This window comes from Dysidea avara, chromosome 12 (genome assembly GCF_963678975.1).
Source record: "Dysidea avara chromosome 12, odDysAvar1.4, whole genome shotgun sequence".
Lineage (NCBI taxonomy): Eukaryota > Metazoa > Porifera > Demospongiae > Dictyoceratida > Dysideidae > Dysidea > Dysidea avara.
This window is the reverse complement of record NC_089283.1, coordinates 24,571,592-24,586,538: the sequence shown is the minus strand read 5'-3', so window position 1 is coordinate 24,586,538 and position 14,947 is coordinate 24,571,592. Positions and strand designations below refer to the sequence as shown.

The 14,947-nt window shown below is 37.0% G+C and overlaps 1 protein-coding gene across 5 annotated transcripts; it reads right to left on the bottom strand.

Annotated features, from left to right (window-relative positions):
* Nucleotides 1–931: 931 nt before the first annotated feature.
* On the bottom strand, nucleotides 932–14,896 carry LOC136240452 (uncharacterized). Of its 5 annotated transcripts, none has more exons than XM_066031435.1 (20): nucleotides 14,754–14,896; nucleotides 10,588–10,865; nucleotides 10,032–10,142; nucleotides 9,802–9,980; nucleotides 9,548–9,744; nucleotides 9,337–9,447; nucleotides 8,166–8,404; nucleotides 7,193–7,371; nucleotides 7,039–7,132; nucleotides 5,528–5,673; nucleotides 5,291–5,480; nucleotides 5,120–5,237; nucleotides 4,974–5,065; nucleotides 4,804–4,924; nucleotides 4,555–4,686; nucleotides 4,203–4,439; nucleotides 3,978–4,148; nucleotides 1,697–1,849; nucleotides 1,398–1,459; nucleotides 932–1,339 (listed from the first exon to the last, which is right to left on the bottom strand). In XM_066031435.1, exons 8-20 carry the CDS (start codon nucleotides 7,342–7,344, stop codon nucleotides 1,127–1,129), a joined length of 1,881 nt encoding a protein of 626 aa, XP_065887507.1. In that variant the 5' UTR covers nucleotides 7,345–7,371; nucleotides 8,166–8,404; nucleotides 9,337–9,447; nucleotides 9,548–9,744; nucleotides 9,802–9,980; nucleotides 10,032–10,142; nucleotides 10,588–10,865; nucleotides 14,754–14,896; the 3' UTR covers nucleotides 932–1,126. The 5 variants fall into 5 exon arrangements, with proteins under 5 accessions (XP_065887507.1, XP_065887508.1, XP_065887506.1 ...); XM_066031436.1 differs by lacking the exon at nucleotides 14,754–14,896 and adding an exon at nucleotides 10,354–10,526 and having other exon boundaries at nucleotides 10,588–11,055; XM_066031434.1 differs by lacking the exon at nucleotides 14,754–14,896 and having other exon boundaries at nucleotides 10,588–11,055.
* Nucleotides 14,897–14,947: the final 51 nt, after the last annotated feature.

The following is a 14,947-nucleotide window of genomic DNA, read 5'->3' as shown; positions in this document are numbered from 1 at the left end:
CCTCCTGTAGGTAGTCTTACACAGTTGGCTGATTAACACCACTAAGGTACCCATTGATGTTTCAGCTGGGTGTGGGCTGCTTCCCCAGCTGACACCATGCCAAACCATCGGTCTGGCATACTGGAAAAATGTGCAGAGTAAAGTTTCTTGTTTAAGGAAACAAATTAAACAACAGCAAAAACTAGGCATCAAACCTGGCACTCCTTGATTATACCATGCTGATACTCTAGCCACCCACACACTGGCACACACACACACACACACACACACACACACACACACACACACACACACACACACACACACACACACACACACACACACACACACACACACACACACACACACACACACACACACACACACACACACACACACACACACACACACACACACACACACACACACACACACACACACACACACACACACACACACACACACACACACACACACACACACACACACACACACACACACACACACACACACACACACACACACACACACACACACACACACACACACACACACACACACACACACACACACACACACACACACACACACACACACACACACACACACACACACACACACACACACACACACACACACACACACACACACACACACACTCCTTGACTGGGGATCCTCTTCGTATAGGCCCCAACCCCCCCTTCCCCATAAGACACACCCATCTACTTAGCCAAGGGACACTATTTACAAGCCTTTTATTTAGGCTAGGTGGACCTCATGGAGGATGAATGAGCCACAGATAATAGCAGAGACCTCAACTTCTCCTTGACCACACAGTCAGGGACAGTATTGTTTTACCATGCAATATTATTCATACACCTAATGTACTACAAATGTTCAACTGCCTTTTACTTTTCACATCTTTTTTGTCATTTTCCTATATATACTTTTACTCTGTACTGCAGTTCTCATTAATATTATGTACTACAGGTTGATATACATAGTCCAGACAGATGTATAGGTGCAATTATGAAGACAAAAATTACGTGTAAATACAGGAATGAATAAAAAATATCAGCTGACAATGATTATGCAAGTGAACAGTATAGCTGCAGTGTGATAAGGTGCAAAATGCTGTATACATCCATCAGTCAATATCACTTTCACTACTTTCATCAGGTTCAGTAATATGGCACTCGTCTACAACATTGAACACCTCTAGAGTTCTAAATTCTTCTGCCATAGTACACAGCTTGTGTACTATCTTGGCTTTACTTTTCAGTAGTGTTGCCAATTTTCCCTCTAAAAACATGCGCTCCATTGAATAAGAAGCATACTTGTAATTGCAAGGTAGATTTATCTGTACAATTAAGCATTTCAATATGTGTGATATGAACTCTACAAAATTAATATCTGACCTGATCAGTTGCAGAGTCTCTTATCACCAGCTGCATCTTGTCCTCAACATCTCTTATAGATTCTGTTGTAATTGTAACTTATGTGCATGTTGAACATACATACATAAATGCAATGTAACACATTGTCTGTTGGTTGTTTATAGCATACCAAATCCATTGTATAAACAATATTGTTTATGTCCTATAATAAATTTTGTGTAAAATAGCCTTGTCTTTTACGCAAGTTTTAAACACTTAGTGTACTTGAAAGCTACTTTCTTGGATAAAAGTAAATTAAAGCAAATAATCATATAGCTAACCTGAAATTGCAGGCAATATCACTTTGTCATAATAATGAAGGCAATCCTTCATTTCTCGTATGAGTAGAATTCTTTCTTCTTTATGACGCTTAAAATTGTTGAATAACTCCACAGCTTCTATTTGCTGTTGTAGTTCAATACTCCGCCTTTTGCCTGTAATTATGATGTAAACATATTAAATAACATTTAACCATATTATATTGTGCGTTAGTATATGTAGGTAAATTTTTCAGTACAGTGAAACCCCCATAATGTGACGTTCATTGGGATAAGAATATTGTATTGGATTAGCAAGGATGTTGGATTATTGTATTACATGCAAAAAGTCTTTTTGGTATACAAAACAATGTCAGATTATAGAGGTATTCTGGATTACAGAAGTGTTGAGGCTTCAGTGTATCAGGATGACTAAACAATGAAACCTCCCTAATCCGACACCTGTGTAACCCAGAGTACCTCTATAATTAGACATTGTTTTGTATACCAAAAAGACGTTTTCTAGGTAATACTATGTACCTCAATAATTCGACATCCTTGCTAATCCAACACAATTTTCTTATCCCAATGAACGTCAGATTATACAGTCCAGCGCCTAAGCCAAATATTCATTCACTATTTGATAAAAGCACCAATTTTTTACAGAGTATATGGAGCATGCACTAAGTGTTTTAAGAAGGGGAGGCATGTAAAAAGTCCTCAGGAACACCCCTTTTTGCACCCTGACAAGAAAACTATTTGTTACTATTAAAAATCAATCATGTTTCTATCAAGTTAACTGCTGGGCCTAGTATCATAGTAGTACAAAGCATACAGCTGGAACATAATAGCCTATTAGTAATCTATAAAAATACAAATAGTTTTCTCGCCTAGGCAGTAAACAAAATCACTAAAATTTCCATTTGCAGGGATTCTGTTAAAGTTTTGGACCATCAATGCTGACAATTGTGTAGTACTATGTACAAGGATCATCCTGATGTGTATTGTTTCTTTATTAAAGGGGTATAACAAAAGTTATTTAATGCTAAGTTTTAATAGGTCACAGGTGGATATCTCAACAGAAAACCATGAACTACAGCAGTTCAGTTATCAAGCACAGAGCTTGAACAAAAGGTCCATTGGCCTTATACTGGGCACCATATGAAAGATAATTAAATTTCTAGTTTAATGAAGGCAGTTGCAAGTTGTTTCAACATCTTGTTTTCAAGTTACAGCGCTTTCAATTCAGAGTAATATAGCATAAGCAAGAAAAACACACAGGTGAGTATTAAGGTATTTCTTAGTGCTGTGATAATGCTCAAAATAAGCATAAAGGAGCTGGGTTCCAATGAAGTGAGATTTTGAGCACTAAGAAGTACCTTATGACACATCCTTGTGCTTTTCTTGCTTATGCTTATGCTATATTACTCTGAATTGAAAGCGCTGTAACTTGAAAACAAGATGTTGAAACAACTTGCAACTGCCTTCATTAAACTAGAAATTTAATTATCTTTCATATGGTGCCCAGTATAAGGACAAGGAACCTTTTGTTCAAGCTCTGTGCTTGATAACTGAACTGCTGTAGTTCATGGTTTTCTGTTGAGATATCCACCTGTGATCTATTAAAACTTAACATTAAATAACTTTTGTTATACCCCTTTAATAAAGAAACGATACACATCAGGATGATCCTTGTACATAGTACTACACAATTGTCAGCATTGATGGTCCAAAACTTTAACAGAATCCCTGCAAATGGAAATTTTAGTGATTTGTTTACTGCCTAGGTAAGAAAACTATTTGTATTTTAAAGATTACTAATAGGCTATTATGCTCCAGCTGTATGCTTTGTACTACTATGATACTAGGCCCAGCAGTTAACTTGATAGAAACATGATTGACTTTTAATAGTAACAAATAGTTTTCTTGTCAGGGTGCAAAAAAGGGGTGTTCCTGAGGACTATTTACGTGCCTCCCCTTCTTAAAACACTTAGAGCATGCTCCATATACTCTGTAAAAAAATTGGTGCTTTTATCAAAAAGTGAACGATTATGTCAATTTTAAGGGCTTATGTACTGCACTAATAGAGGTTTCACTGTATATACTATAGCATGTTCATGGATTTATAAGCAAACACGCCATGCTTGACACACGGCAAGTCAGTACATTCTATCAAAAATTTTATGTTGTTAAATACCCTTTGTTTACTAACAATTTAGTATATGCAAATATGTTAGATGACAATGTGTCAGGTGAACATCACTATTATAATAAAGCTAGGTAATTTACTTTCTACTAGCTTTACCTGTAAGCAGTGACCATGGAAAATCTCCACCTAAGATACTCTCCACTGATGTTGTGTGGTATTCATCTACTGCAGCACCACAAAGTTGATTGTATTTATCTACACAGGTTGCCAGCCTATTCTTCTCTGTTGCTACACTGTGCCTCAGGTGTGCTCTTTGCTTACTAGATGCTACAATAATTTACACTAGCATAATCACAAATGCATTATTCCAAGTTTACGCACTTGCTAAATTTTGTACATTGACTTGTTTCTTTTTTATACTTAAAAATAGCATTTCCATATCAGCTTGGAAGTGCTCTAAGCAGGTCTTAATTGCCAATTGTTTCCCTTCTTGCAAACACTGCTCTCTTGAAGCATCATCTACGATCAATAATAACTCTTCCAGTTCCCAAAGTCTTACAGTGTTAGTCTGTGATCTTGAAACCACAGATGTTGCTTCCTTATAGAGCTGAGCAGATTCTAGAGAATTGAATGTATATGTATTGTACAAAAGTAGGTGTTGACATTTTTAAAGTCTTTTCTGACATATGCTTGTATCATCACAAATTCTATTACATACACACATCATGCATACCTAGTATTATACTATCAACAATATCACTGCTAGCACTAAATTCTGTGAGAGAGGTAGCTATACCCATATGCTTCCAGAGTTTGAAGTACTGCTCTCGGTTATCTCTCTCTGAAAATTCCTTGTTCAGTTCACCTGAAACACATAGGGATCAGATCATTAGCATGTTTGTGTGAATAGACCACAAAATAGTGTCTACTATACAATTCACAAAATATTATATACACACACACACATGTACACAGTATATACCTCTTGCTACTGCTTGTATATTAGCTTTGTATAAATGTAGGCTGTCTTCAGTTGTGTTGATGCTTGAGGTCACCCGCAGTGTATTAAGTTCTCCCTCCAGGGTTAATAACTTCTCATCTGTCTACAAAAAAGTATATAAAGTATTTTGGTGTACTTAAAGAGGATTACACCTTTCTCAGTCTCTGGATTAATGTTTGAGGAAGAGAATCAATTTTTCGTTGATTCCAAAACCTCACAGCTTCCGTGAGAAAGTCTTCTCTGCCTGTAGTGCAGGTATAGTGAAAGTGAATAGACAAATTGCTTTTCAAGTACATACGATAAGCCAACATGTATTTAGTTGACGGACTCCATCTTGAAATGTAGCTGAAAAACAGCTCCATATCCTCCCCAGATCCTGCGCCAGCTCCATCTTGCCACCGAGCACCCCATAGCACCTTTACAGCATAATTAAACATATTATTCTGTGTGCTATACCTCTAATTATTACCTGACAATGCCAAGTGTGAGCTTTTGCATGCATTACAGGGAGGCAAGGAATCATTTCGTTTCCACTACTGTTGCCTGAATAGTGGACACTGCTGGTCCATGGCCAATATTTGCATATCACATCATGAATTAGATAACTCAGATTCCGATGAGTGAGATAATTCATGTGCAGAAAATGAGTATAGCCATATCTTTATCAAATAAAGATTACAATTAAGTTAATAACACACATACGTACATTTCACCACGAAACATGTTGACTGCTTTTTGGGCAATTATGTGACGACAGCCAGCCACAACAACTCCAGTCTCATCCAAACCCCTCATTGTCTTTGAAGTAGATTTGGCTGCCTTCCATCTACTCGTACCGCACATACCTGGTTGCTACAAAATAGCAAATGTAGATCAAAATACTGAATTAATTTGTGTGTGTGTGTATGTGTGTGTGTGTGTGTGTGTGTGTGTGTGTGTATGTGTGTGTGTGTGTGTGTGTTTGTGTGTGTGTGTGTGTGTGTGTGAGAGAGAGAGAGAGAGGAAGATCATAGCATTAATTAGGGCACTACCTTCACAGACTGGTGCTTACTAATGCCTAGTTGCTCTGGTATTTTCATTCTATCCAGCTAGGCATGGAGTTAACTAAGAAAGCAAATGGAAACTACTGTATGTCACATGATAATAGCTCCTGATAATATAAATTGAAACTTTGGATGCCCAAATCTTCCAACTGTGAAACATCTTCCTGTGTTGTGCTAATCATCAAGTTCCTAATTTGCCTTAGTGCCTGAACAGTACGTACGTGTTTCAGAATTGTGTGTAGGTGTCAGGTGCATACAACAACTAATAGCTTTTAGCTATTGATAAGGGGCCATGTAGCTGTACTCTGATTGCATGATTTCCTACAGGTTGCTATGATTGATTTAAAACAGATATCCACTTCTTCTTCTTAAGCATTTAAATTTATTTAGTGACATCTCCACTAAGGAAAGTCTTAATACAAACAATTAATACCTTGGTGTGGTTTCCATGCGTGAAGAAAATGACCGTGTACTTTAGGCACATGACTTTTTCGTGATGTGAAATGATGGCCATACCCTAGTGACTGCATACATTCAGGCCAACAAGCTACAGTCAGGCAGGCAGGTGGGTGGGGTAGCAGATTCATGTGAAAGCAGGCCAAAAATTGGGTTATGATGATTTGGTTTAAAATTCACTATTCAACCTTCTGTAAGTCAACACAGGATTTGTTGCTATATACACTGTACATTAACACCTTTTGTAAAGATGCTTTTCGTCATGTGCAATACAGGTGTATTCACAATGACAGCATTTTGGTTACTCCTTCAACTTTGAGGAAAGCCTAAAGCAGTACTACTGTACCACCTAATAGATATGTTGTTATTATCATCATAGCATATATAGGGTTTGTGCTGTACAACATCCATCAAGTGTAATAGTGACACATTATGTACTTACGTGTGAAACATAGTTAAGTGTGTAAACACCAAAGTGATTGACATACTCCATTGTAAACCTTTACATGCTTTCTTGTGCCTTTCAATTATATATGTAAAAACGATTACTAAACACTATCCACTATAGGGACCCGCAAGAAGGCTACTGAAAGTCTGTGTAGCAGGGAGCCAATAACAAGTTACTATTTATGTAGAATAGTTATTTACTGCAATGGATACATTTAATTGCCAAGCTAATTGATCTAAAGGAAAGTAAAACATATTGTTGTTTACTTACAGTGTCATCATGGTAATTCACTAATTCCAAATGATGATCAACCTCTTCATTATTAACAAAAAATGTTCCTTTGTAGTAGGAGTCTCGGATACCTCTATGAGTTCATTTAGGCTGCACATACCATCACCCATTTATATGTAGATAAACAGTATACCTGGGAACTTTGTCAAATCTATACAACTTCTTGTTGCTATCTACATGTGCTGAATGTTGCTTTCTGTGACAAGCAGGACATTCAAATGGTGAGGTGTGCTGCAGCTGCTGAATCTCCATCCGGCAGTATCTGAACTCTTCAAAGCCTTTCATAAAGGTTTCTTGATTAATGGGTGAAGTCTTTAATGTTGAAATAAATTATTGTAAATATCATGTACTAAATTATAGAGTATACAAAGAGTAGTATATATAGGAAGGTAACTTTTCTTTATACAAAAAATAATTATACATAGATTGGCAAGGAATTACTGTAAATTAGATTTTTCAACTTAAGCATGCACATGTAGCTATATAATTTCATGTTGCATATGCATGCACATTTTACAGAAATAACATTAAACACACATTCACACACACACACATGCACACGCGCACACACACACATACACACTTCTTGACTGCCTGTCCCAGGATTCTCTTTATCCTGGCCTCATCCCAACCATGAGATGCATTCCGCTTACTAACCTATTTACAAGGCTAGGCGGACCTCATGGAGGACGGATGGGCCACAGACAATAGCAGGGACCTGAGCTTCTCCTTGATCCTTATCAATGCTCCAGTGTATGCAATGCATGAAGTGTATATGCATGGCCTTGTTGTTTGGGTTCCAAAGCTAATTCTAGGGTACCATGGTCTTCACCACACAGTTAGGGACAGGGCTGCTGCCATTAGCTACATCACAGAGGACCAATTCTCTGTGGTGTATATGTACATTCACACACACGCGATGCGTGCGCTTGCACACACACACACACACACACACACACACACACACACACTGCATGCACACGCACACACAAACACACAGTATTATGGAGAGATATATAATAAATGATTTGTGTGTGTGGGAGAGAGCTATGAAAAACACAAAGAACATGCAATTGATAAATTATTGTGCAGTTAACAACACGCACCCTTCCATTAAGAGCTGACACCTCTTATAGAGTGTGAAGGAATCCACTCACAGAAGTACCAGGAAGTACTTTATGAAGAAGATCAAACAAATCAAACACCTTCTTAGAAAATAAGTATTGATGTCTTCTGGCTACATTCCCAGGCCAAAAGCCAGAATCTATGATGGCGGGTAACATATCCTCTAGCACAAATGAACAATGTTCACATGCCAGAGTACAGACATCCAAGTCAAATCTTCCTGTTAAGTAAATAGTAAATAAGACTATACAATAAATCAACTTTTACATTGTAGTACTCAGTAAAGTTAATAGTTGACTACAGTAAAGTTAATAGTTGTATGTTACTAGTGAATACAATATAGTCACTGTTTTACTATTTGAATAGAGCAATATTATATGTGACCGGATTTGCGAAAAGGTACCTTTTCCACACATTTGACATACCAGCAAACAAAATAATGTAACACTTGACTCCTTATATCAATTAACTTGCACGTAGTATCAAAATGTAGCCAGATAGTGTGGCTACATTCATTGAAAATTTCAAGCAATTGCACGCAATGATCAAAAAGTTATGAAGCTTTGAAGTCCAAAAAAGGGTCAAATTTTGTGTGTGAAAAAGGTACCTTTTCGCAAATCCGGTCACATATATTGGTGATATATTCACAATTATATGTTCAGTCCTAATTTAATGCATACGGCATACATGTGTTATATAGTTGATACACAGATTGTTAAATTTAAGAACAAAAAGGGGTCTGACAGCACAGAGAATCCTTGAGAATCCTATGCAGGATTCAGATTTTCAAATCAAATTTTGTACAAGATACCAGATTCTGACTAGCTTTTAATTATCACTATTTTGGATTTCAAAACTGCATGAGTTCAGATACATTTAGAATACTTTTAATTAACTAACTTTGATGAAACAGGAGTATGCAATAATATAGCTACAGAAAAATAATAATTAAAATATTCACTCGGCAATTTTTTTCCTTCTATGCATAGAATTCCATGGAATTCTAAATGTGTTACACTTGGTGTCAAATTCCTAGGAGAATAATGAAGAAATTATATAACTTTTAGTAAGATTCTTTCTAGACATTCTGAAATGTTTAAGCCCTCGTTGCATAAAACTAAAAAAAGAATTCATCCATACTACACACATTACCTTCTGGTGTTATCACAATGCACCTATCTTGATTAATAGGAATTCTTTTGTAGGTTCCTACACTTTCACAACTGGGGCACCTCCATGGCTGCTTTAATGGCCAGAATCTTCCTATCATACAGATATAGAAACATCTAATGAGGGTGATAGCCAAAGACCCATGCATAATTGCTTGTGTGTCAAAACATTATTCACAAGTTTAAATACTTACTTATGGTGATAAACTCTAGATTTTCTTCACAAATACTAGTTGTTGGTGGTACTGGTACAAAGTGCGATCCACACCAGATTTCTGTCATGTAGTGGATGACTGCTATGAATGACATCATCACAGGCTGCACACAACAGCACGGCAAAACCACAATTGGAACAGCGTATAAAAGCCCTTTTCCCACACAAAGAACAGTCCTACATCATTGAAACACTTAATATACATGCATGCACATTATGCATGCTTCTCATTACGTTTTGTTCTGGCAGAGTCTCATTTCTCACCACATGCTCAAATATGGCTCTGCGATTGACTTCCCATGCTTCCTCTCTTCTTTCTATGCGTTGACGCCAGGCAGATCCACTTGCATTTTGCTTGGCTTGGTATTCTTTTAGATTGTGCTCAATTTCAATGCACAATGCATCAAGTTCACCTGCATTAATAAAAAAACATGTCTGCATTGCAAGGGACTATTGTAGTTCACATTTAGGATCACTCTCTGATTCAATATTGTCACCATACTCCTGGTCCAATTCATCTGTCACTGCACTTGACCATGTCATATCTACTGAATCATTAGATATAGGTACCTCATCTGCAAAAACAAATCTATTTATATTATTGTAAATTGTGAACTTGTATGCTTCTGCCCAAAATTTATGATAATTAATCACAAGCTTACTTCTTATGTAAAAGTTGGGATTATTAATTTGTGAAAGGCTGTGCTATTCTCCCTTTGTTAAATGTACTAACAGTATCAAGATAACAGGCATCTACATTACGGTGTATATAGTACACACATATACCTTACTAGAGGAGATGGAGAATGCATTGATACATGAAATTCACATTGTTAATTGACCACATGAATTTTGTTTAGCAAATGTAAAACTAGACAAATGCAAATGTATCTCAGCCAGCTTTATTTACAAATCACTGCATGTTGTCTTGATTGATCATGCAAGTTCTTGATAAAGGTCTGCCAGTAATGTACATAGCTCTTTACATAGGCATATCATGATGCATTGCATGCCTGTCACCTGTATTTGAATCAAGATCAACATTCATTCTTGAGGCTGAGCTGTGACGATCTCTATGACGAGGCCTTGTTGCTGACTTTCCTGTGGCCTTCATAATTGTATTGCCGTTCAATAATCTGTTTTAACTTTTTACGACGCTTTGCCTTGCATGAATTGGAAGCAAGAGATTCTACAGCACTTTCCAGTTCATTCAGTACAAGTTCCTTTGTGGGCTTCTTTCCTGTACACTTGCTAACTAATATTCCTTCAATCTCTTTTGCAACTGATTCGCAAGTTTGCTAAATAAATATGATGATCACAAAAATGTTTTTAAAAATGATACTTGAGCAATGAAATCTAGTTAATGGTACACTCATTGACAAGCACTCATGCAACATAATAATATACGTGTTTTGTACGAGCAATTACATAGCAGTGGAGCTCATCTTAGAAACCATCTGTATTAAAAGCCACCTCCAACTATTAATTCCATATCATAAACTGATCTACCAGCAGACTGCCAATTGACATCAAGAAATGTATAGCTTCCATTAAACTAAGTCCCTAACAAAGTCCTCTAAAGAATTGATCCTAGCTAGTGTTTCAGTCCAGTAGTCCATAGAGTCCAGTGAATATCAACACCATTTCACAAGAGGCGTTGCCATAGTTAAAATGAAGCAAGACTTGGACAACATGCAAGGATGGTCAAGATTCTGCGGGCTTCTCAACTTGATTTCAACCTTGAGAAATGTAAAGTTATGCACATTGGTAAAACTTTAAGTTCAATTTACACAATGGGAACTTCTACTACCCCAAGGTCCCTAGCTACTGCAATTGAATTAAGTTGACTTTGAAAAAGACTTGGGTGTTTGGACTACATTATCCTTGCTTGCATGCATTGTGATAAAGCTGCTGCTTGTGTGACACAAATTCTGGAAATTCTCAAAAGGACATTTGTAAAGATCTCCCTAAAGAACTATTTATTTTTTGTACAAGACTTATGTAAGACCTCACCTAGAGTATTGTGTGCAACTTTGGTGTCCATGCTTAGCTAAGGACATTGATACCCTGGAGAGAGTACAAAGATGGTAAACTAACCTAGCAGCTGTTTTAGCTGATCTGCTATATGAGTTTTTAGACTGAAGGAACTTAAAAATTTATTCGTTTTATATTGCCGAAGACAATGTGGCAACCTCATAGAGACATATGAACTCCTAGAAGGTTATCATGATATTGACTGGTCAAATTTATGCTTTACCCCATCTCCCACAAAAGGGGTCACCATCTGAAACTCTACAAACAGCAGTGCAGATTACAATTGAAAGCCAGTTTTTTTACAGAGAAATCAGTGGAACTATTTACCAACTGAAGTGGTTTCAGCACCCACCATATCAGACTTTAAAAAGAGATTAGATGACTTGTGGCTGGCCACACATATATGGATATGGACAAAGTCCTAGTGCCTAAACTTCTATTTAGAAAAAGAAAACAGAAATGGTTGAAGGTTTCATAAGGTTTGCTAGAGTACAACTTGGTGGTCTCAGTTTCTAAGGACCACATGTAACAATGAACCTGTCGTATAGTTAAATACCAATCATAGCTTGTACATAATAATGATAATTGTTTTGTACTGACCACCTGTATAAGGACCCACCTCTTTAAAATAAACATGCAGAGTACTATAATTTGACCACCTCATTACATGAATATGGACTGATCTTTTACACATGTTATGGTTGGTTTTGTTGAGTTTTGCTGGCTATAAAGCTTTTAGGGAACTTGCAGCCTGCTATATAAATCTGAGCAGTAAAATAAGCTGCTGTATGCTGGAGTTCACTGCTTACTCTATAGCACTTATACACTCCTCACCCAGTAATGCTGCAGAAGTACAACAATATAATTAACTAGCATGAAACAGCAATGCAAATCTAATAAATGTAGTATATTCTTAATATATAGGCCAGCTAATTAAGGCCATACCTATTTGAAAAGTTGTTGTTCGGATCAATTTTGCAACAAAATGGGTTGGTTGATAGGCAAAAAACTTCTTTATAATTTTGGGTTACAAGCTACATCTATTACAAAAATAATAGATTAGTAAGTCAGATTGAAGAAACATTTATACTGTACTGTATGCAGACCTGTCAAATCCCTAGTCACATAACTATCATAAATGATTATAAACATAGCTAGTAGTTACATATATAGCTCGAAGAGCTATACATGGCACTGACGTATTGTAGATTTTCTTAGTCAGGGGTGAGGAATGCTGGTATTAAGTGATCTACTCCTTTACTTTTGAGATAAAAATTGTACCATCTGACTGTTCTGTTAGAGTATCTAAATCTTTTTGCAGTGATTACAAATATAATTTCTTTTCTTCAAAATTGGGTCAGCAGGGTACGAGCAACAATAGGCAAGTATGGCCTAACACATATGTACAATTAAGTAGCTAGCTACGGCTGGCAGAAAGAACTGATCAGTCGTATACTGATTATGATTTTGTATGATAGCACTAAGATTACCAAGATAAAAATATAGGATGGATAGCTCATATCTGACTTAGGCTGTATGGTACAGTATATCATTGACAACTTTTAAGACTGCACACACACACACATACACACACACGCGCACACACACACACACACATACACACACGTACACACACATGCACGCATCATAGTATATGTAGTTAACTATATAGCCTTGTACACATGCAACTATAGACAATGACAATACCCCACTTGATGACAAGTTGAACGTTAAATTATTGCTATCAGACATTTTCCCATTAAAATGCTGTTTACCGCAACCTGGAATGCTAGAGTGACTGAGAAAACTACTACAGTTAGCAGAAGGTTATTTGTGGCAAACAATGCCTAGATTTGAAATTCATAATTCAGATTTGAATTCATAGTTCACATGAGTAGCCTGCTAATCAGTAGCTATATGCTGAACATGACCATGCAGTATACAATAAGTAAAAACTGTAATGTCTTCACAGAATTTCAAGTTTATATTGATTTAATGGACAGGCAGACAATGTGTGATGCAGACAATGACAATACATGTTACATCTACAATGATGTAGATATTTGCTATAATATAATTGTCAATTGTCAGTAGAGTTGGGTAGATAGATAGCACATACCTCATGAAACAGAAATAATGGAAGAGAATAGCACTGGAAATTGTATTTAAGGTCTCCACAATGCCATAAAGCCACATTAATGAAACATGTGTCATACCTCTGGATCCTCTGAGCTTACCCGGCCTCACTACAGACAATATAATGTACTATCTAGAGCATGGTCTTGAGTTAAAAACATCATGAAGTGGATACAATCATGTTTAAGTTAGCTATATTGTTTTTTTTAGTATGCATTAATATTTTACTTCACGGAAAGAATATTTTGAAATTAATTGTGTCACTGGCATTATAAGCCCCCAGGACAAAGTACAAACCTCATTATGGCAAACCAGGCTTGCTCTTTCCCAAGATGTAGCCAGCGCCCACACAAAAATCCAACAAGGTGTATGAGAGTCCCAATATTTAAGTATTTCAAACTGTATTATTTCAATAAATATTTCATGTATTTATAATTGGATTTCTCAGATAGGTGTACGAGAGTCCCAAGACGTTAGCTACCCCTTGCTCTTTCCAATGCAATGTGTGCGGACCAATGCACAGAAATCTGTTGCTATCTGGATCTGGTCGGGGCTGCTGTTATCCATAGTTGGAGTATAGCTATAGCCTGTAGACTGAGTAACCCAACTAGGATATAAATTGACAGATTTCTCATAGTATCCCAGGAATCACGAAGTATCTGTCAAATACCCTGTGTAGTTTTGACCCATATGGTAGCTATAGCTGCTGAACCCGTTGATTTTGTATAAAACTAGCTAACTATGAGCTTGTGTGCAGCACTATATCAATACAAGACTGAAGGAGAGAACGCTAGACCATAACTGAATTTCTCGTGGTAAGACCGTACAGGCTCTCTCTAGGCCATGACTTTGATGGACAATAAAATCTAGGTAGTAGCTGTATTGAATGTTCTCGTGGTGAGACTGTACCCTCTCTAGGCACACAATGACTATCCTGGTAGCACGTGGTAGCACCCGACAGGGGCGGGCGCTGCCAGAGCCTTCAATACATATATACAGTAGCTAATTAAAATTACCCGAGAAACAAAGCTTTGATCCATTTCTGAGTCAAAGGCGAGGCGAAGGAAGAAGCTGCTTAATCAAATCAAACTGACCAATTAACCTGTTCCCCAAAATAAGCACACCACTGTCACGTGAAACCGGCCATCGCTCATGGTCCCGTAGTTTGTATGGAGAAATACTCTATATCGAGGGTATAGAGTAATAGTCT